We start from the raw sequence: 21,325 nt of genomic DNA, 5'->3' as shown, positions 1-21,325 counted from the left end.
CAGGTTAGTTTAGTCCTGAAAAAGAACAAAGACAGCTTCTTCTTACACAGAGTTTCTCCACGAGCAGTAAAATTACAAGGGCATCTTTTGAGCAGCATTTACACAGGACAACAATAGCTTAGAGCAGAGATTAGTTACTACCAGTGCCTCATGCTAACAGCCCTGTGCTGAACAGCACACACACCTGTGGCAGAGCCTCTGCCACACCTGAACCTCTTGGAAAAATGTTATTTATACTGGCTTACAGAAGACAGAACAGGGCAAGAAGAAAGTAATTTCAAAATCATTCCTTTTGCACCATCATGTCTTGACACCCAATTACAGCAAAGTTGGTGACCACGGTTCCCCTGACCCCACCTCTGCCTGAAGGGCCCTCGAAGAGGAGCTCACAGTGCTCTGAACTCACCCCCACACCCAGGGAAGCTGAGCCCCTGCAGAGCAGGGATTCCCACTAGATTTACCAGCTTTGACTCAGCTAGCTTTGCACCTCTCTGTGAGACAGAAATGTGTGGTTTATGAATGAAGAGACAAGACTTTGTTCAGTGCTTTGCTAACGTCCGTATGGAGCAGGCTGTGGAAGGATCAGGGAAGAATCCAATCTTGCAGTTTTAGCCACATGAATATTCATTTCCCACACTCTCCCTGGTTTTCATGCAGCTTGCAAACCTCATTTTTCTCATCAGCAATCACACTCATACAAACATTATTAAAAGCACTATTTACCAGGAAATAAAAAATAAACCAACACAGAATACATCAGTAATTTTTCAGTGAGAAAAATAAAACATCTGTATTTCAACAAATACTCAAGACTCATTTTGATACAAAATTAATCTGCTGCTTATCCAGCAGTATTCAGTCAGTCAGCTATCAAGCAAAACCACTGTTACAGCACTAAAAAAAAATAGTCAATGAGCAACATATTCTGAACATGGATAAACATTCACATAAATAGGGGCTAAAACAAAAAAGGAATAAATAGCCACCACTGCTGGCTTCCTTGGATCCCCAGCAATCCTTCCCCCCATCATCTATGGCAGGTGCTAGTTTGAAAGAGAACTGAATTGGTCTGTGCCTGAAAGACTTCCCTCCAGCTATTTTGTTTCATTTTTTGCAACTTGTCTGAAGATCCAGACTTGGTTAGGTGATGGGAAAACCAGTCCAGCCTTTTTCCTATCATCCCAAGGTCCAGCTCGTCAGTTTGTTGGAAGTGTAAAAAGTGAATAGTGCAAAGAGCATCTCCTACTGCCACACAGGAAGGCAGAGCTCATTCAAGTGACTCCTGTAACAAAGCACAAACAACTCCTATTAGTCACAGCATTTTCAGAAGGAAGCTGCCCTTTTGGAATTTCCAAAACAAATTTTAAAGAAAAAACCCAAACAGTCTCATCATTAACACCCTTCATATTCATTCAGTCTATTTCACCCAAACTTTCAAGAGATACCCAAACACCCCACAGCTGTACCCTGCAGAAGCTGTTCTGTGACAGACTTAGAGAAATGAAGCCATAGAGGGGAAAACCTCCCACAAAGTTGTTCAAAGATAAAGCATTCAAGACAAACTCCAAGGAAGCACCCACTGGACATAAGGCCCAGCCTGTAATTCTGTTCTTCACTTCTAGACTCACAAGCCAGGCTAGAGGGGACAAACTACACCGAGTTGTTGCCACCTGCCTAAGATCTGGAGGACTGACTGCCTGACAACCCCCAGCAAGGACATCTTAGCACCAGCTTGCTTGAACCTGCAGCAAGGATTTACTTTGGCTTCTCCTTCAAGTGTTTAGCATTCACACACACACAAACCCTCTCTTCAGCAGCAGCAGCCCAGGCTTTCCTGTCCCACCAATTATGACTCTCTACTAGTCTCATTTTAGCAGCTAAGGCTGTAGAGTCCTATCAACTAGGTGCAATGCCAGTGGGCAGCAGCACGGCCCAAAAGGCTGCCACGTTTGAACTTTTATCACACTGGCATCAGCCTTCCCTCCCCCTGAAAGTCCAAGAACCAGCCTTAGTCTGTGATTACAGAACTCCATCTCCTAAGGGAACAGAAGTCAAGAGAATTTCAGTCCTTTCCTAGGGTCATGACTCATTGTCTAAGCTGTACCAGACAAATGCATTTGAGGCAAGAACTCCAAGACTGACCGAGTAGCTACTAACACATTTCACCCTCACATCCTCCTCCTCTTCCTGAAGCGGTTACTCCTCCTGATTTGAGGAGCACTGGCATCAGCCACATCAGTCCAGGAGTCCAAGACAGACTGTGTAGCATTCTCTTCATCTCCCATGATCTGCAACACAAGCAGAAGAGACTATCAACACCAAGAGGTCATTTTGCAAAAGAACCCCTTCACCCAGCTTTGTATTTTAGGGAGCTCAGGTCCACATACTCTAATAATCTCCAGTCATATAAAACAGAGACAAAGACCTTAAATGGTAATAGGAGCAAGCACATGCAATTCCCCTGGTATTATTGTGGTTTAAAGGACACATACAATGAAAAACAAGAGCCTGATTTAAAAAATACAGCAGATTACAAACTGTAAGAGAGCTTTGATACTTGCTTCTGGGACCTGTCATGTCATGTTTAACGTGCTAACATAAACAGGCTTTTATCCTTGTGAGGACTAGGGGCTCCCAGCTGAACTCTTCCTTTTATCAGCTGCAGAACTACATTCAAATTTCTGCTACACTTAAGAACAGCAGGGATTTCACCCCAGCTTCCAGTGGGAGCAATTTAGCTGGCACTAATTTCTTGTGTTTATTCCCTGGCACCTTTATTTTACCTGATTTAGTAAATCAGCATCTTTGTCTCCAGACTCATCACCTGTTAATTTATTCCCACAACTCTCTTCCTCAGACACTTCCTTCTCACTCTGCCACTCCTCTTCATCACTCTCTTCATATTGCTTCCTGCTGGCTGACAGAGTTGTTGACACTTTTGGAGGAGGCAGAGTTGCTAGTACAGCTGGGAGTGTGAAGGCTGCCAGGAATCTGGCTTTCAGGAGGAGGTAAGCAGGGTTATCTCCAAGTTTCTGCTGCACCAGGTTCCTGATAGCTTGGAGATCAACCCCAGTAGCCTCACCCTGACTGGCACCAGAAGGCAGCAGACATGCTGCTTGCTGTTCTAAAGCTGCTTTCTGCAGAAGTAGCTTTGAGAGGGTTTTTAAGTTGCACAGAAAAGGTGGCAAATAAGGCAACCTGGTCTGCAGTGATGGTACTTGGACACCTTGTTTCCCCTTCATCCACTCCTTCACTAGGCCCTCATCTTCGACGGAAATGAGGCTAAAGTCAAGTACATTCTTCTCTGCACTGGAAGAGGTTGCCTGAGTTGGACTGTCAGCAGGCTGTGTAGTTGGAGGTTTGGAAGCAAGAGGTCTGTTTTTCAATGCTTGTGCAGCAAAGCAATCAGAGTTCCTCGGAACATTGTTAGGGGAAACTGCATCTCCTGGCTGGAGCACAATCCCTTTTGTGACTGTCCTGAGACTGGAAGGTGATCCACTTGTTGTAATGGAGTCATGGCTCTTTCCTGAGCTAGTGAGACCTGACAGATGTTGGGAATCAGACCCTTGGGTGCTCGTAGGTAGCTGTCCTTGGGGCAGCACCACAGCCTGCAGGGTTGGTGCACCAGGTGGAGCATCAGTCTGAGCTGCAGAGGGTTCAGAAGCCTTGGAGAAGCCATCTGGACATGCAGGGGTTGCAGCAGAAATGCTGGAGGTGGTGCATCCAGGGCTCGCTAAGATCACAGGTAAGAGACCTGTGGAATGGTGAGTTGTCTTTCCCAAAGGTCCTCCTGCTACCTGGGCACTTGGTGCTTTTTTCTCTGCACTGCTGGGGTGAGGTGTATGTGCTCCAGCTGGTACTGGAGGCACTGCCAAGCTAGAGATGCTGGATGTGACAGGCGTGTGACACGGACTCCCCGCAGCAGCCGCAGGAACACTCAGCACAGTCTGCACAGCAGTGGAGAGCAGAGCCTGTGGTGTCACAACCCAGGTGAAGGGCAGGATGCTGCTGGGAATCAAGTGGGAACCAGTCTGTGGGGTTACAAGAGCAGACAAGAGACCAACTGGCCCCTGCTGTGTCCCATTACTGGTCAGTGCACAGGGAACTGGTGTGGAAAGAGACAATTTGTTGGTGCCAGACTCAATGCCAACAGGCACCACTGTAATCTGATGTGGCACAAAAGCTTGGTTTTGCAACACTGCTGAAGCTGAGCTACCAGCTGGGACCTGACCATTGCACCCTCCCTGATCTGAGGCCTTCTCTGCTGCAGCTGGATTCATGCCTGGAAAAGCCCCTCCTCCAGGGCTATCTTCCAAAGCTTTCTCTTTCTTTTCTTTATTGGACTGTAGTTCTGTCACTTGTGAGGAACTGGGGCTCTCCCCAGTTTCTGCCACTGATGAGGAATGGTTTTCAAGCACAGCACTGGTAGAAGTTGAATCTGCAACAGAAGTAAATGCTGGCAGTGGAGCTGGTGCACACTGCACTTGGCTATTTTTACAACCAACTGCTGCAGCTTTGCTCCCTGGTTGTGCAGAAGGAATGATTTGCTGTGGTGGGTGCTGGATTATCAGAGGCCCCGAAACCAGCATCTGTGGGGCAACAAAGACTTCCCTCTGCATAGCTTTGTTAGCCTGGGATTCTCTTAGTCGCTTCTCTCTCAGTAATTCTGAGACAGTTCTAGTCTTCTGCCTTTGCCCTTGGGCTGGAGGAGCTCCCTGCCCAGCAGCAGCACCACTCTCCAGGACAGAACTCTCCCTTGGTTTTAAAGCCACACGTCTCCTGGCAGCACACCTTGGTACACCCCTCTGGGAGTTCCTCTGAGTACAAGATTGTGATGAATTGCCTAAAGAGGAGGGAAAATAAAATTTAAAAAACATTTAAAAGACTGAACAGTATTCTCAAAAGCCATTCCTTAGCTGTTAAGTATCATGTACCCTGCACAGGAAGTAGCACAATTCCTGTTTGTAAGAATTCCTACAAGTCTGGTTTAATCAAGCCACATCCTCACAACCTCCAGGTAACTCTGATACAGCCAGCTTGCCACTTGTTCAGTAATGACAGGATTTTCCCCAGAAATCACAGATGGGCTAGGAATGCATCTTAACACACCATGTGTTGTAATGGTGAGCACTAGGCTGGCACTTTGCACCAGGCAGGATGACAACAACAAACTGGGGTTTTGGTCAGTGCCACTGTCTTCACCACAGCCAGCACCTTGCTGGAGGAAAGGATGACAGCCAGGTCTGCAGAACTGGTGGCCCAGTGCCACTGGGCCAGCCCCCAGCCCTTCAAGTATGTTTTCAAGTCCCTACCAAAGAGTAACATATTCAGACAATAACTGAAAATCCAAGAGCTTGTAAAAATGATCATGTCCAAGTAGTTTTGTTCCACAAGTTTTCCTTCAGTTAAATTGGTCATTAATGTAATGGTGATCAATTAAGTGAAAGTTCTCGCACATCATAAAAAAAACATGTTCTGGTAGGTACCTGAAGAAGTCTCCATGTTTTGGGAAGCCTGCCAAAAAAAATAAAATTAAATTATACTTCTGAGATACCTAAAGATGATTAAAACAGCACAGATGTGAATCAAACCCACATCTGCCAATATCCTATATATTTTATTATGCTTCTGAACCAAAACTAACTGGTGACACACACATACCCACAGCACCACTGGCCACATACAGGGAAAAATCTCCACTTCAGCCAAGATTTTAGAGGGAAAAGCTTAGAAACAGATCATGTGCAATACCTGCTGAGGCCTTCTGAGGTCAGCCCGAAGCTGCTCTGCCTGCCTCAGCCTTCTCTCACGAATGATCTTCAGGCAGCCATGAGTATCAACCTGGAAGAGCTGCAAGGGGAGAATTTTACTAAAATTTGATTGAGAACAAAAATGTTCTGGTAGAGGCAGTGATAATCCAAGATGGATGGGAAAGGCTTTGCATGCAGAAGTCTGGGGACTTTTTTTACACTTACAGAAAAAACCCTCCAGTATTAGATTATGGATGCAGGATTTATTTAAGAAACTTCATATGCAATCCATGAGATTAACCCGGTAATTTGTTTCAAGAACAAAGATAAACCATTATTTAAGCATCAAATACAGAAATAAAGGTGACCACTGTCTGAAAGCAGGTAATGCTACTAAGACCTACCTGAATGAAAAGTTTGAACAGAGGAGTGCTCACAAGACTGACAGACTTGATCTTCTCCTGAATAGAATCAGCTAGAAAAGAAAGTCCAACATCAAGATCAGCTGGGCATCCACTTACAAGATGTCACAAAGTAGAGGCAAAAAAAGTAGATTAATATCCCTGCTGGGTCAGCACTACCTTTTGTCTGGTGAAAAGCCATCTTCCCAGTTTGCAAGACACAGGGCAGCAGCACGTTGCCCACCCAGGGTGTCACTGCCATCAGCAGCTTCCTGTCCAGGTTCATCCTCCTCCAGCGCTCCCTCTCCTGCCGACCAGCTCTCCCTGTGATGTTCTGCAGCTTCTGTGGGGTAGCCCCTCCAGACATCCTTGTTAACAACTTGGGTTGCTGTGCATGAACAAATAGATAATTAGAATTCCAGTTAGAAAGGTTTTATCTTAATTAGTCCCGGGACAAACTATTCACAGGGCAGTTATGAAAGAAAAAATAGTGATGAGCTTTTCCTCTTGAGGCTACAGTGCAAGAAGATTTGGGAGTCTATCAAAAACCATGTCCCACTAAATGCAGCCCAGCAGTGCTCACATCACAACAGCAGATAAGACAGAAGAGGCACTTACAAGTTTCATCAGAAGGCACGTGTTATTTCTTAAGACTCTTCTCACATTCTCCAGGCTAACCCGTAGCACTTGCTTTCCAGACCTGGCAGCCTTAAAACAAAGGTGTACAAGAGAAAATAAAAGGGGCAAGTATCTCACAGAAATGACCTGCACTGACTGTACACAAAAGGTACCAAAGTTTTCAACATTCCTGCTGTTGGAAGCATCTTATTAAATGAAGTCAGCCCTGAAGTGCAGACACCTTCCCTTTCAGCCCTTGTGCATTATCACAACACCAAATCTCTATTTTGTAAAAGCCTTTGTGTGAAGTTCTACAAACACCCACACTGAGGGGCAGAATCCAATGGATGATTCTCTGCACTTTTTGGCTTAGCCTCATCAGGGGTTTAACAGGTATCTTGACAGAATACAGTTAGAATCACAGAATGCTTTCAGTTGGAAGGGACCTTAAAGATCTTCTAGTTCCAAACCCCTGCTTGGGCAGGGACACCTCCCATCAGACCAGGTTGCTACAAGCCCCATCCAACCTGCCCTTCAACACTGCCAGGGATGGGGCAGCCACAGCTTCCCTGGGCAACCTGGGCCAGGGTCTCACCACCCTCACAGGGAAGAATTTCTTACTAATGTCAGTTGTATGAAACTAATTTAATTCTTCCAAACTTTAAGCCTATCAACTCTAGTCAGCAGGACAGAGACAATTCACTGTTTTATGAAGACATAAAAGAAGTTTTGTTTCTGTGACACTACGAGCAGGAAAGAACAAAGCTGTTTTCCAGGTAATGCCTGGGGAGGCAGTGCTAGACATTGCTGTTTAATCCCACAGCTCAGCTTCCAACAGCACCCCCCAACGGTACAGCGAGACCACAGCCAACTGAGGAGCTAAACAGATTTTGCATTGACTCATCACCATTTACTGCAGCAACTGCACTTGCTGGTTGCTGCTAGCTAAGCTCCAATCCCATCAAGAACATACTGAGTACCCCAGGATTCACCTTGTTCGTGACTTCTGTTGGGTTCCTCACAATGATGTCTGTTGAATGGGGACGTGCCAGGCCCCTCAGGAGGGTGTTCAACTCCGTGGTCTTAACAGCAGCTCTGTCCTTGTTTCCATCACACCCTGCCCTTGGCATGTCACTGCTCGTGGTCCTCACATCAGAGCTCCCAGGAGAGAAAAGGGATGGAGTCTGGTATCTTCCTTTGTTTGACTCCTGTGGACTCCGTGTGGGTATCCACAAGTCAATGCTGGGAAATTTAACCTCCTCCTTGCTGGTTGTCTCCTCCTCTGAACTGTCTGCTAAGTCCAGCTCAATGTCTTCACTGCTGCTCTCTTCAGAGCTGGAACTCTCCTGCATGTGTTGGCATTTGGATCTCTTCTTCTGTCAAAAAAAAGTACAGACAGGTTGTAGCCAGTGTTCACCTGACTTGCAAATCTCTCAAATCAGTGAGTGGAGAAGTTTTCTGGGGTATATCCTATCAGTAAGGTGTGACTTCCAAAAGAATAGTTCTGCTTTACTTCTGCTCAGATTAACTAAATCCAGCAAAACTGACAGTTGCCTTTGGCCACAGGTTTTTATTGGTTTACATTCTCCTATGCAAAGAAGAAGCTACAGATAGAGACAAATTTGGGTTAAGAACATGATGCACGTGGAAGAACAAATTAAGTCCAGTGCCCCACATCAACACAATTGGGTTTCCAGGAATCCTCCCCTGGGGCAGGTGCTTTTCCAATGGAAACAAGACAGTCTTTAATATGGTCTTAGCAGCCAGAATTTCTGGAGTGCCTGGTACCAAAACTGGCAATGCACGAGGTACACATGAAGTGCCTGTAAGGATGGGACATACTGAAGTTTTCAAGGCAGTGAAGAAATTCTGGATAATACACAAATATATAGGAATTTAACTTCAGACCTTCATAACAAAGCCTGCTTCAACACCTCAAAAAATTAAGACTGTGACCATCTGTGACAAAAACCTTGATTGCATGAAATCCATGTCAATTTTTGCATTATTTCACAGGATTTCACTTTTAGTTTAGAGAATTTTAGTTCAAGAGATGGGACTGTGCCACAGCAGGGGTCTGTACAATACCTTAGCCCCAATCATGAGCTGCCACTTGCTCAGACACTGGGAGTCAGTCCGATGGGGCAGTTCAGAAGCTATTTTACTCCAGTGACCTAAAAAGGATGCAGAGCAGAACACACCTATCAATGCAACAAACTGAGCAACAGGCCTTTTCAGTGCAGAGTATGATACACGTATTATACATCTCCTGCTATAAGAGACTGAGTTACTAAATGAATGGATCCCAAAACCTTAATACCCATTTGTGCTCTTCAATCAGACTTGGCACTATTATGCACTCAACTAAGTCGGAAACTACTAGAAAATGGATCAGTAACAAATAGCCCAGTAGAACTACACACTCCCTCGCAGCAGTAAGAGAGCACTTAGAAGGAAGCTGAAACTGAATGCTGAAAAGCTTCTATTTGTTAAGGAAAGTTGTCTTAGAGAGGGAACTCACCTCTCTGAAGTGTCATAGCTTTGACACCTGGCTAACACAGCTATACAGCTCTTCACTACCTGGCTAACACAGCTATACAGCTCTTCACTACACAATCCCTCAGTAATTTCCAGAAACACACGATATAAGGAAGGTTGAAATCATCAGCACGAAGCAGAGCCTGCTGGTATCAGCTGCAGAGCTTAAAATAAGAGAAAACTTAAATGGTACATCCTTCCGTAACACTTCTCTAAACTTCTGAAGTTAAGCCACAGAAACGCTTACCCAGGCCATGCTTTTGAACCAGATCAATCAGCTGCTCCTCTTCCTCTAAACTCCACTTGCCTTTCTTTACATCACAGTGCAATGCTTTTAAGTACCTTCAAAATTAAAACATTAAAGTTAGAATCCCCCAATCCTGTTTGTGCAGTTCTAGCCATCACTGCACAGTTCAAGGCAGAGCAAAACCAGGATTCCTTATCAGATCTTTTTGTAAGGGGTCCTACCCCTCCACCCCTAGCACAGCTACAATCTCTTTGTTCTCAAAAATACCAGGCCACATGATTGAGAATTACAACAAGCAGCTGTAAAACGGGTCATGGAAATTAGGACAAACTACTCTGAGTCTCCTGAAGTTGGATCCAAGGATGAAAACTGCTCAGCACCTCATTACTGGTGTTCAGCTACAGGAAGTCACTGACTACAGATACCCAGACAATGCCCAGATGACAACCTTCCCTCCCTGTGTGCAGTATTTAATGACCCCTTTGCTTTATTTTGAACATCCTTCCCAACTTCTGCTAACCCACAGGCAACTACAACTGAGGGAGTAGCACACCACAGGCAACAATGCCCTGTTCTCTCAAACTCAATTTCAAATTTCTGACTGCTGGGACTACAAATGCAGGGTTATGTGGAGACAGTGTGAGAGACCATATTTAGACCATAGCTCGTTCTACAAAACAGCCCCTTAAGTGACACTGGGTTAAGGTCTCCTCCAACCCCTATGATACTTGTAAAACAAGCTGTATCTTGGCTGCATGCAATACACTTGAAAGCAGAGGTGCTCCATGCAGTGTGTACTGACCTGTCCCTGCACTGAGCATCACTCCTTCCAGGCACCTCTGTCCGGATTTTGTACCAGTCGCGCTCTCCGTACTTCCCCACAGCAGCCAGCAGCATCTGTGCTCAGCAAACCAAGCAAGAGGTCAGTCCTCATCAGTAATAATCCTCACAGGCCTGAGGCACAAGCAGTTGTATTCATTCCCACTATGCTATAAACTTCTGAACATAAGTTTTATGAGCTTCTAAGCCCTCTTGACTTGTAAACGGCCCATCCTGGTACATTTCACATTCCTGTGTGCCAGTGACAAAGCCCACAGCACTCAGCCAGGCAACCCCTCAGCCAGGCACCCCCTCAGCCTTCCCACTTTTTGCACCCTGCAGTTCCAGGCATCAGAGAACAGCTTACAGCATCTTCCTCTGGTGTCCAGGGTCCTTTCCTCAAACTGGGGTCCACGCTCTTTGTCCATCGGTAAATCAGCTGAGCAGAATCTCTTCCTTCCATGTAATAAGCAACTAAAAAGGCAAAGGTGTATGTTAGAGCCTGGTGAAAACAGTGTTTCTTCCTCTACTTTGTGATCGCTGCACTTTCAAAGAGTGGATCAGCATAAGCAGCACTTTAATCTCAGCCTAAATACTTAAAACAATGGTACACAACAAGAACTGGAAGAGCACAGCACAAAGTGTTTCTCTTTATCATGGCATAATCCACATGAGACACAGGAGGACCTAACAATCCATCTTAAACCAACAGAGAGCTAGGCAAGGTTTCAGCTCCAGTACGTATCTGACACCAGGTGTTACAGGCTTGGGTTTAGATCCCGGATATTTGGTTACTTTTCTCAACTCTACTCCTCACTAGCCATACACTCCCACATTCTGAGGAACAGATCCAGCAGTACTGACCCCCTGGGAAAGGCTTCTGGGCACAGCACTGGAAACTGCCAGAGCAGCAGGGCATGAATCAATACTGGCTTTCTCGGGAAGAACCCTGATGATTTAACTACAAAAACATAGCTCACACAACAACCAGCACTTGTTCATAATTCTCAGCCAGTTTCAACCAAATTTCAAAGATAGATAAAGGCTCCAAGAGACACTGAGCTCTTGCTGATACAATGAAGCTTCCAGGTAGGTACAGGACAGGCAGGTGTCACTGCTGCCACCAAGGAAAACTCAACCATCCTCTTTCATTCAGCTTGTCAACAAGGGGTTTCTGTAAACAGGTACAACTGCTATTTCAGATCACCCACAGCATTGTTGTACCCTGTCTAGGTCACAGCTAGAAAGGTGAAAAGACAGAACTGTGACCTTCCTGAAGTGAAAACATTCATAGGAAATAAAACTTCATTAATTCCTTAAATTGGAGCAGACTGGGTGTTCCAGAATGCAGAAAAACAAGCCTGGGAGAGTGAAAAAACCCAACTATAATGGGTAAATGGAAGACATTTTCACTTGTAGGTCACTTACTTTTCTTGTATGGGATGTGACTTCCTACTCTCATCTCTTGAACAAGCTCTAAAAGCATCTGATCTTCATCTTTGGTCCATTCTTTCCTTTTCAGATCTTTGTTGTAGATTTGATACTTCTGCAAGCACTGGAAAGGTGTCCTGTTTGTCTTAAAACAACGAAAACAGAGCTACTCAGGTAACTGGATATTTATGAGAATAAAAAACAAGAAGGTAAGGCTAAAGTGCCAAATTCTTTTGGTACTGTTCTTGAATGCTTTTCAGAAAAGCACTGATTAGCAATGATTGAATATTAATGTCATTTTTTGAAAAATCACGATGATGAACAGTTCAGCCAGAACTACCTGACTTGTTACCCGTTGTTTCTGAGCTCAGAAGACCTTACCCCCAGCTCCTGGGCTATAGCCTGCCAGTCCAGATAACCATGGTCAGCAGCTATCTTCTTGAGCCTCTCTATCTCCTCCTCAGTCCATTCCTTTTTGTTGATGCTTGGATGCTCCCAGTTTTGCCAAAACTTCTTCAGTTCTTCTGAACTGCGTTGTCCATCAAACTAAAGGAAACATCAAAAATCTGTTTTGTCTTGTAGCTGGGACTGAACACTTGAAAACACAGAGACACTGACACAAGAAATACATTTTGCATTCCAGGTATGTCTTATTGATAAGTTTTTCAGAATTAAATCACCCCATTTAACCAGTAACATAAAATTATCCATATTTCTGTGCTTGTAAACTTCAAGAAATGCATGATGGCAACAGTGGATGCAAACTAGAGCAAGTCAGGTAATTCTCAAGAGAAGGGTCACAGATAACCAAAACTGTAAAACTGGTGATCTCCCAACTTACATGGATGTTGGAAATTTTCTCCCAGTCATGCTCATCAAATCTGTTTCCCAACAAGTCACTTTCTGGGAGTTGGCTAAAGTAGAAGGTACAAAAAGAAAGGACCACGTTAAATGGTGACTTGAACAGTCACCTTCTCCTTCCTGATCTTGCTTCATCTTATTCCTCCCACCTGTTACTGACTTCCACAAGAACTCAACACTTACTCCTTAAAGCATCAGGATCTTTAGCATAGAAACTTTGACTAAAACAATTTATCTTATTGAATAAGAACTTCCTACAAGATGATGTTGGTTTAGCAGGGAAAACTATTAATGCAATATCAAAACACACTGCTCTAGACATGTTAGTGAGGAAAAGCTCAGGACAAAAAATCTCAGAGCTCTCTGCTTCTTTGTTGCTAAATCAAGGACTATTTAAAGCAGCACCTTTGTATGGGTATAGATACTATTTGTGTATCAAGACCCAAAATGAGATTCTTAGCAAGGAACTGTGAAGATGAGAGCTCTGCAGAGTTTGAGCAGCACTTATTTCTTTGCAAGCCAACACTAATAAAGATTTCTCCAAATGTCACATGCAGTACTTGAGGAGGGAGGGAACTGTAAGAGGTAAACTCCAAGAACAGACTTTAATTTTCACCAGTAATAGAAAAAGACCACTTCTCACTTAATTGCCTCAATTTCTTGCTCCAATTCTTTGATTTGCTTTTCCAGGATCTGTTTCTCCATTTCAGTCTTGACCTTTTCCAGTTTCTGATTCCAGTAACTCATCCTGTTGAAGACATTTTTATCATTACTTAGTGTGACTAGATGGGAATAAGGTCAATGGCATGAGAAGACAGATGGCAGAGATGGTTTCCCCACCAGCATCATTCTTTCCTTCAGGTTTATTTCCACACTGCACAGAACCGTTGCTGTTCTAGGTTTTCCCACATGGCATTTCCCATCATCCTATTCTTGCCCCTTCAATGAAAAATCATCAACCCAGAAGAGGTCTCAGAGTAGTCATTCTGGTATTTACAGTGAGAACCCAAGGTTGCTGCAAAGGCAAGGAAGACTGTAGCAGCTCTAGACACAAAAACCTCTCACTGGACACACCATTATGACTTGCTGCATAACAATTTCAGCTTCAAACCCTGTTGACTGTTTTCAGTTGTACCACTGGGTCAATGGGAAGAAACAGATGGCTCTAAAACACCACAATACAAACCAACACTTCTCCACGTGCCAGATACCCACAAACAACCACCAAGTGTTCACAACACAACCAGAATGCTGCAACCTCTGGCTTATGGTCAGAGCTTTGTGGTCCACAGCCCTTTGATACCCCCTGCACACACAGATATTACAGCTGTCACAAAGAATGAAAGATGCTGCTGCCCACAACACTGTCATCCTCTGCACTGCTGCCCACAGGACAGGGGAGTTGAATGACCAGAGTGGCTCTCCCAGGAGTGTCCCAGCAGTGACAGTCAAAGTGTCTCTGCCGTGTTTTGCCACCAAAAAGCAAACAGCACAAGAACTTGCAGAAGGCAGATGGAATCTCCACATATACCCTCTCCTCCCCTTCCGTGTCCTGCTCCCAACAGGAGGCAGCAGCCTCCTACCCCACACTTACTTGAGCAGCTTGGGCTGCAGGAGGCGCTGCAGGCGGTCGCTCACCACGGCCTTCTGCAGCAACGTCTTCTCTCTGCTTTTCCCTGGACAAGACAAGGCCATGGAGCAGTCAGGCACTGCTGCAAAACCACTGCCCAGAAACACAGATCCACTGCTAAAGCACCCCCAGTTCAATAACAGCTCCTCTTCATTAGCTACACAAGCTTGTTCCCCACCAAAGTGACTCATGTCCTGTCTGAGCTGGACAAGCTGCAGCCTCTTGCTGAGGGTTAATCCTGAGATCTCAGGAATTACCCAGATATTTCTAACTACCTGGAGCTGAAAGTGTCCCAAGACTTCCTCCTACCTCAGCACTACCCTTGCACAATCTCATCAGCTTTTGGATTGCTCACAAGAGCTGATATATGATGCATCAAAACAAACGCAAATGAAAGCAGCAAGTCATTAACAGCCCCATGAAATTATTTACAGAGCAGCCCATTCATTTCTAACTACTTTTTTTATGGTAGAGGCAATTATGAAATATCAGAAGTGTTGATGTTTTAACTGCAAATGATGGGGGGAACTAACAATGTGAATATACACACTGGTTACAGCTCTTACAGAACACGGAAGAGCACAAAGAGTTTCTTACATTTTGCTGAAATCAGTTGTTCAAAGGATTTTATGCCCTGAGCTGCCTTTTCCTTGGCATCTTCATTGGAAGGAGGGCCCTGATGAAGATTAGATACATTGGGAGAGTCAGATGCACAGAAAAAATTGCCTTTTTTTCTCATGAACTGCTACAAAAAAGACTGGCAACTCCAGCCTGTGCCCACTGTCACATTCAAACTGCCAAGTTACCTTCATGAGCTCACAGATCCAGCAGAAGACAAAGCAAAAACAAAAGGACAATTCAAGCAAGCACATTTGTCCATGGTTACACAGACGTTTGCCTCAGAAAAGTCAAGTTTCAAAGACAATGAGATTTCAACAAGTACTTTAAACAACAGCACAGAATTGGATTGTGAAGAAAAACATCAACAAGAAGGTTCAAGTGCCCCGTGGTGGAAATGCTGCTCCTCAGAGCTCCCTTCCAGGTGTCACAGCCAGACAAGGGTTGAACAAACATTTCCAAAAGAGGGCAAGTAAGGAAGAAGTGAGGGAAAAAAAAAGGTTTCAAACTGAAGAGTAACCCTCATAGCCCCAGAGCTGAAACCTCAGCAGGGGTTTAGCACAGTTACAGCTTCAATCTCTCACTGAAATACGTGGCATGATGCACCCAAGCTGTGTTGACTTACAATTCCTGTTGTTTTATCCTTAAAGTATGGCTTCATGAAGTGACCCAAAAATCTATTTGCTGGTAGATTTCTACCACCTCCTGCTTTTCCTGCTTTTGTACCACTGAGGTCAGCCATGATTTCCTTCTGCAATACAAGAATTAAACAGTATCAGTGTCTCCTTCATATTCCTAACTTCACAGAGCAGGGGATGAACCAGCACAAACATCCCAGGCAGGGCTCAAATTTGCAGCACCAGACTGTAAAACAGTGCATGTATTAAAGACAGGATTTGGAACTTCACAAGTCTGTACAGAACACTGCAGACTATTCAAAAAAATACACTGACTTGCTACGAGATGCTAAAATATAAAATATCCTAGTGGTGGCATTTTTGCTGATAAGCAAGGATGGAAACATCAGTCACGTCAGCCCTTTGGAAGGCCAGTCAGTGACACTGAAGTGCCAGGAAGAAAATGAAGCTGGTTCCTTGCCAAGCAGGCTGAGCTCTGTGCTGGAGCAAGGGACTGTGGCTGCAGCAGCTGATCCCACTGGCACCTGCCATGGAATAGGAACACCCTGGGAAGTTCTACTGGACTTGGTGGGCAGGAGGAGATGGCAAATGGCAACCCAGAAAACCACAGAAATGAACATTCTACTCTTGTTTTGCTCACCTGCTGTTCTTTGTTTTGTGCAAGGAGCAGCTCGACTTCCTCCAGCTTTTCCTGGATGACTTCCTGGTACACATAGTTCATCTGCAAACATGTTTCTGGATCCAGAGGCAGATTGCTTTCTGTGTCATCATCACTACTGTCAGCTTCTCTTTCCACTTCCTTGAAGCAAATGAGGCATTGAAGGGGGGGAGGAAGAGTGAAGGGCACAAAAAGCTTGCTTTAGAAGCAGGTAACATAACTGGATTTGTAATTTAACACTTATCTCACAAAATGGGTTTTCAAAAGACCTGGAGGCACAGAACTGGATGTTGTGCTGTTCCAGAGGCAGCTCTCAGCCCCCCCAGCCCTCTTCCTTTATTCCACCTGCTGCTGCTTGAACCAAAGTCTGACTCCAACCCTTGCCAATGCCAGGTCTTGTGCCACCAACTGCCAAATTCAAGTCCACTACAAAACAGCAGGACTTTATGCTGGGGCAGGAATAATATAACCTCCAGGTCTACTATTAATCCTTCCCAAGCTCAGGGGTCAAGCCAGCTGCCTGCATGTCCCCAGAACAAAGTGAAATTCCCCTTTCTCCTGCTCCCTTCAACAGGCAGGTGGAAAGATGTGCTTAAAGAGCAAGTGGTTACCATTTCAGGAGGAGAATCTGAGTCATCATCATCTTCACCATCATCTGCCAGACAACAAAAATGATCAGATAAAAAAGGAAAGCTTCCAAAACAAAGACTTTTCAATTAAAGCAGCCAGAATGAAGCACCACACAGCACCTCAGACATGACTGTCACTTGGCTACTGACAATGTGGTCAAGTAAAAATGATGTTTGGCTATAACCCACGTGTGCACTTTTTTGGTTTGGAGTAGGAAAAAAGGACATCTCCTCATAACTACAGTAACAATCAAGCTGCACGTTGGTCCTACACATCATGGCAAATGAAAGGCTCCAGAGCACACAGCCAAGTGAGCATTCCAACTCAATAAACCCCATAAACTTTGCAGGCACGTCCCAGCCCTGTCACACCCCTCAGCAATACTGTTTCCCGGTGCGGCTGCAGGTTTATGACACACGCTGTTCAACCCTGCCTGATCAAAACAAGCGGATGAAGCAGCCGTGACAGCCCGAGCGGCACAGGGGGCTGGGAAACGGAGCCTCACACGGTGCAGCCCGTGTCGCCCGGCCAGGCAGGGATTTCACCACCGGCAGCACTCTCCGGGCTGCCGCGTTTCAGGGCCCAGCTCGGCACCGCCCGCCCGGGCAGCCCCGGGAGGCGGGAGGGCTCCCGGGCCTCCGCAGCAGCAAACAGGCAGAACGCCGGGGAAGAGGCAGGTGCCGGCAGGCCCCGGAGATGCCGGAGCGCGGCGCAGTTAACCCCGCCCGCCGCGCTCTCCCGTCAGGCCCGAGGGGGCCGGTCCCGCCGCCCCTACCGGAGCTCAGGCCGCACTCGGACCCCGCCGCCTCCACGCCGGGCCCGCCGGGCTGCAGGCTCCGCTCCAACTCCTCGATCTCCCGCCGGATCCTCTCCCGCTCGGCGTCCAGGTCTCGCCCCGCGGGGCCGATCGCGGGGCCGATCGCGGGGCGGATCGCGGGGCTCCCCCCGGGGCTCCCCCCGGGCGGGCCGGGCCCGCGGGACATGGCGGCGCCGCAGCCCCCGCGCCGCGCGCAGGCCCCGCCCCCTCCCCCCGGCGCCGCCCAATCACCGCAGCGCCTCCCGCCGCAGCACGTGACAGTGGCTAGCCAATGGGAGCCGGCGCACGTGACCGCGGGGCCCGGCAGGGCCGGTTCGGCGCCGACGCGCGACCCGGTGAGCAGGCGGGACGTCAGGGAAGCAGCTCTTTAAGGACCGGGCCCCGCGAGACAGCGCAGTTCCCGGCGCCAGAGGCCGCGCCGCCGCCTCACGGCCCCTCCGCCGGCACCTCAGAGACTCTGTCCGTGCATCGCAGCAGGTCGGCGACGAGCTCCAGGGATTCCGCTCCCGAGAGGAGCTGCCTGGAATGCGGAGGAAGCAGCGTCAGGCTGAGGGGCCGGCAGGGCCGGGGGGGGCTGAGCCCTGCCCCTGAGAACTCCACTGCTTCAAGTGCAGTGTGAGGCCTGCAGGAGTCAGAGCGTCTTAAATAGAAGGGTTTGATATTCAGAAAAAAAAGACTTCCACATTCTAGTTATTTTGATAAACTAAACTGGGAAGAAAATACATTGCAGGTAGGTAAGAACATGGACTAGCTGGTGAACAGAACACCAGAATTTGAGTTTCAATCCTAAAACCAGCACTGGGACACTTGGTTATGGGCTCAGTGTCCAGACAAACAACCCACCTGATGGAGGAGCGGGAGCTGGAGATGACAGTGAGAAGGTTCTGCAGGGCCAGGTCTGTGTTCTGCTTCACAGCAGCCAGGCTGGCTGACTGCCCCCTCAGGGCTTCATTCTCTGCCTGGCAATTCTTCAGCTGAACCTGGGGAGGACACAGGCAGAGGCTTCATCTCAGGATCCTCCCCCTTCTGTCAGGCACCGTCCCACAGCTGAGCACCCCTCTGCCCTGTCACAGCTCCCAGTGTCACACAGCACTGGAGCAGCACGGGGACCTCCAGCTGCACTGTCAGTGAAGCACCAGACACCCCAGAGGTGTCAGCCTGTGCAGAGCTGGAATGCATCTCGTTTAGATCACCTGTGGCATTCACCAGAAGTGCAGTTAGCATTTCCCAGTGCCAAGGTGTGTGCTCAGCCCCAGCCCAGCCAGCAGGGCTGCAGGACTCACTCCCTACCTGCAGCAGAGCATTCTCCTGCTTCAGTTTGGTGGCACTGCTTTCTGCCCTGACAGCCCGTTTCTGGAACAGAATGAAGATCATTTGTACCATGGCAGGGGTTGGGGGCACAGAGGGAAGTGTGAGCTAGGTAGGAATGCAGAATTCCAGCACAAAAGGATTGTGTTGCACCACCTCATGTTCTGAATGCTTTACAAAATTGGGACAGTCCCCCCAGCTTCCTCCTCCCAGCCCTGGTTTCCCCTTCTGACATCTTCAAGTGCCATCCACCACCTCCAGCTGTTAGATTTTGTCCTTGGACAAGAGGCAAGGGTGCTGAGTGTAAACAGGCAAGCAGGAAAAACAGGAGGTGTTTTCACACCTGCAAAAAGGTTTCAAGGCTGCAAAAAAGCAACTGAAGTTGATGAACCTGAGAATGGTATTTCTGCAAAGACCTGCCTTTCTCTGGGTCATGACAGGAGGTCTAGACTGGGACACTTGTGACAAGGGCAGAATCCAAACCCATGTCAGAGCTGTTCAGTGCTGACACAGGTGAAGTGACCACTTCAGCTGCCCTCACCCTCCTGGGGGAGGAAGGAAAAAGCACAGAACTACCCAGCTCCAGGGTGAACAAACTGCTGCTTGGCAAATGCTAGCACTCACAGTCATCAGCTGGAGATTTTGTTCCACGTGCTGCACCATGGCTTCCAAATCCCGTGCCTCTTTCTCTTCCTTGATTTGGTTTTCCTCAAGCTTTCTTTCAAGCTTCCTCATCCTTCAAAAAGAGGAGACAATGCTCAGTAAGCACGTGGAACATGAAACGCCTCAGTAAGAAAATTCTACAGAAAGATCAAGGAACTCATTCTTTCATGTTATTAAGAAAAAAAATAATGAAGCTTTCCCACAGAATTACACTTCTAGGCTGTGGGTCAGGAGGCTTCTCTGCTCAAAGTCCATTAGCATTAAGGGGAACTGTGCAGCTGAATGCAGAAAGGTGGCACAGGAAGCACGGCCATCCAAGATAAGGGAAGTTCTGAAACAAATGGTTATCCCCCCCTCACCATGGAAGCACCAGCACCTCCCTGGGAGGAGCAGCAGAGCACACAGGATTCAGATGGGAACCTAAAAACCTGCCACCCTAGGTCGACCATGGGGTTGTATTGAACCTCAGGAAATCCCAGCCTCCCAATATCAGTTTGTTCACCAGCAAAAAAAAATAAAAAAGCTTTACTTGCTTCAAAGGAGAGAGATTAAGATTTGTTATTTTGTTAATCTGGAGCTTGTCACTAACCACTTCAACCACAAGCCCCACACACTCTTGTCAGCTTGCTACTTACTTTCCAAACCTTTTTTCAATAAGAAAACCATGTTTGCTAAAGCTTTTTAACACATAGCATAGATTTCAAGTACACTTTTCTTCTTTGAAGGCTTGGCTGTTTCCAACAAGCACCTCTTCTAAGACAACTCCTGGCTTATGTGGTTTCTTTCCCCCACACTGGGGCTTACTTGTCTGCTTGAGTTTCAGAGAAAATCTGAAGCTTATAGATCTTGCTTCTCAAACTGGCATTCTCTTCTTTCAGCTAAAAAAGTAAAACATAAAAATAGATTGAAGATTCTCACTAGGAAGGGGGCTGTGGTCTCACAGCACCACTCACAGCCCAAGGCCAGCAAGCAGGAGAGATGTCCAGCTTTCAGTTTATTGCTGCCAAGCCAAGTTTATTCCTGCCTGGCAACGTTCTGTTCCCTTCACACTGAAACTTCCACAGCCGGTTGTTTCCCCCCCCCCCAACCCCCCAAAACCGTTTGACGAGCCCCGCGGCGGCCGGAGCCGCCGGGACCGGGCGCTGTGAACCCTGGAGCGGCGGGCACGGAGGGGCACGGGAGGCAGGGACCCCGGCCCGCCTCCCTCCCCCCCCCGGTTGGACCCCCGCGTGTCTCCGGCCCCTGCCCCGGGCGTTGGGCACGGGGGGTCGGGCCGCTCACCTCCCGGTAGCTGGGCTGCCGCGGGGCCGGGGGCGCTGCCAGGGACGGCAACCCCGCGCTGCCCGCCGGGCCCAGCTGGGCCCGCTCCACGGCGGCGGGCAGGTAAGCCCCGCTCCAGCCCTGCTCCTCCTCCTCATCCTCCTCTTCCTCCTCGTCCCGCGCCTCCGCGAGCGCTGCCGGGTGCGGCAGCGGGAAGGAGCCGAGGCTCAGCCCGGGCCGCGCAGCCTGCGGGGGCAGAGAGAGAGAGAGGGGCTGAGGCGGGCCGGGGGCGGGCGGCCCAGCGCGGCGGGACCGTGCCCGGGGGTCCCCGCCCGGGGGTCCCCGCCCCCGCACCTTGCTGCGCACGAACTCGCGGAAGGAGAAGGGGTTGTGCTCGGGCGCCTCCTCGGCCGCCATGGCCGCCTCACCGCGGGGCGG

At 47.7% G+C, this 21,325-nt stretch overlaps 2 protein-coding genes across 2 annotated transcripts; both read right to left on the bottom strand.

Moving 5' to 3' along the window:
• Nucleotides 1-760: 760 nt before the first annotated feature.
• Nucleotides 761-17,822, bottom strand: SNAPC4 (small nuclear RNA activating complex polypeptide 4). Its single transcript, XM_051636414.1, has 23 exons — nt 17,615-17,822; nt 16,821-16,864; nt 16,192-16,350; nt 15,539-15,664; nt 14,893-14,971; nt 14,260-14,341; nt 13,309-13,413; nt 12,646-12,718; nt 12,186-12,350; nt 11,802-11,949; nt 10,741-10,847; nt 10,357-10,451; nt 9,555-9,649; nt 8,858-8,943; nt 7,762-8,145; nt 6,770-6,859; nt 6,332-6,539; nt 6,155-6,225; nt 5,752-5,850; nt 5,487-5,514; nt 2,784-4,843; nt 2,143-2,288; nt 761-1,282 (listed from the first exon to the last, which is right to left on the bottom strand). Exons 1-22 carry the CDS (start codon nt 17,820-17,822, stop codon nt 2,169-2,171), a joined length of 4,632 nt encoding a protein of 1,543 aa, XP_051492374.1. The 3' UTR covers nt 761-1,282; nt 2,143-2,168.
• A 185-nt stretch (nt 17,823-18,007) lies between these two features.
• ENTR1 (endosome associated trafficking regulator 1) lies at nt 18,008-21,322 on the bottom strand. The gene is made up of 7 exons (XM_051636424.1): nt 21,242-21,322; nt 20,909-21,133; nt 20,432-20,505; nt 19,589-19,700; nt 18,947-19,009; nt 18,500-18,636; nt 18,008-18,176 (listed from the first exon to the last, which is right to left on the bottom strand). The coding sequence occupies exons 1-7, from the start codon at nt 21,302-21,304 to the stop codon at nt 18,083-18,085; spliced, it is 768 nt and encodes a 255-aa protein (XP_051492384.1). The 5' UTR covers nt 21,305-21,322; the 3' UTR covers nt 18,008-18,082.
• Between the last annotated feature and the right edge of the window lie 3 nt (nt 21,323-21,325).

This window comes from Apus apus, chromosome 19, assembly GCF_020740795.1.
Source record: "Apus apus isolate bApuApu2 chromosome 19, bApuApu2.pri.cur, whole genome shotgun sequence".
NCBI classification, from domain to species: Eukaryota; Metazoa; Chordata; class Aves; order Apodiformes; family Apodidae; genus Apus; species Apus apus.
The sequence above is the reverse complement of the archived record's forward strand: the minus strand, read 5'-3'. Positions and strand labels throughout refer to the sequence as shown.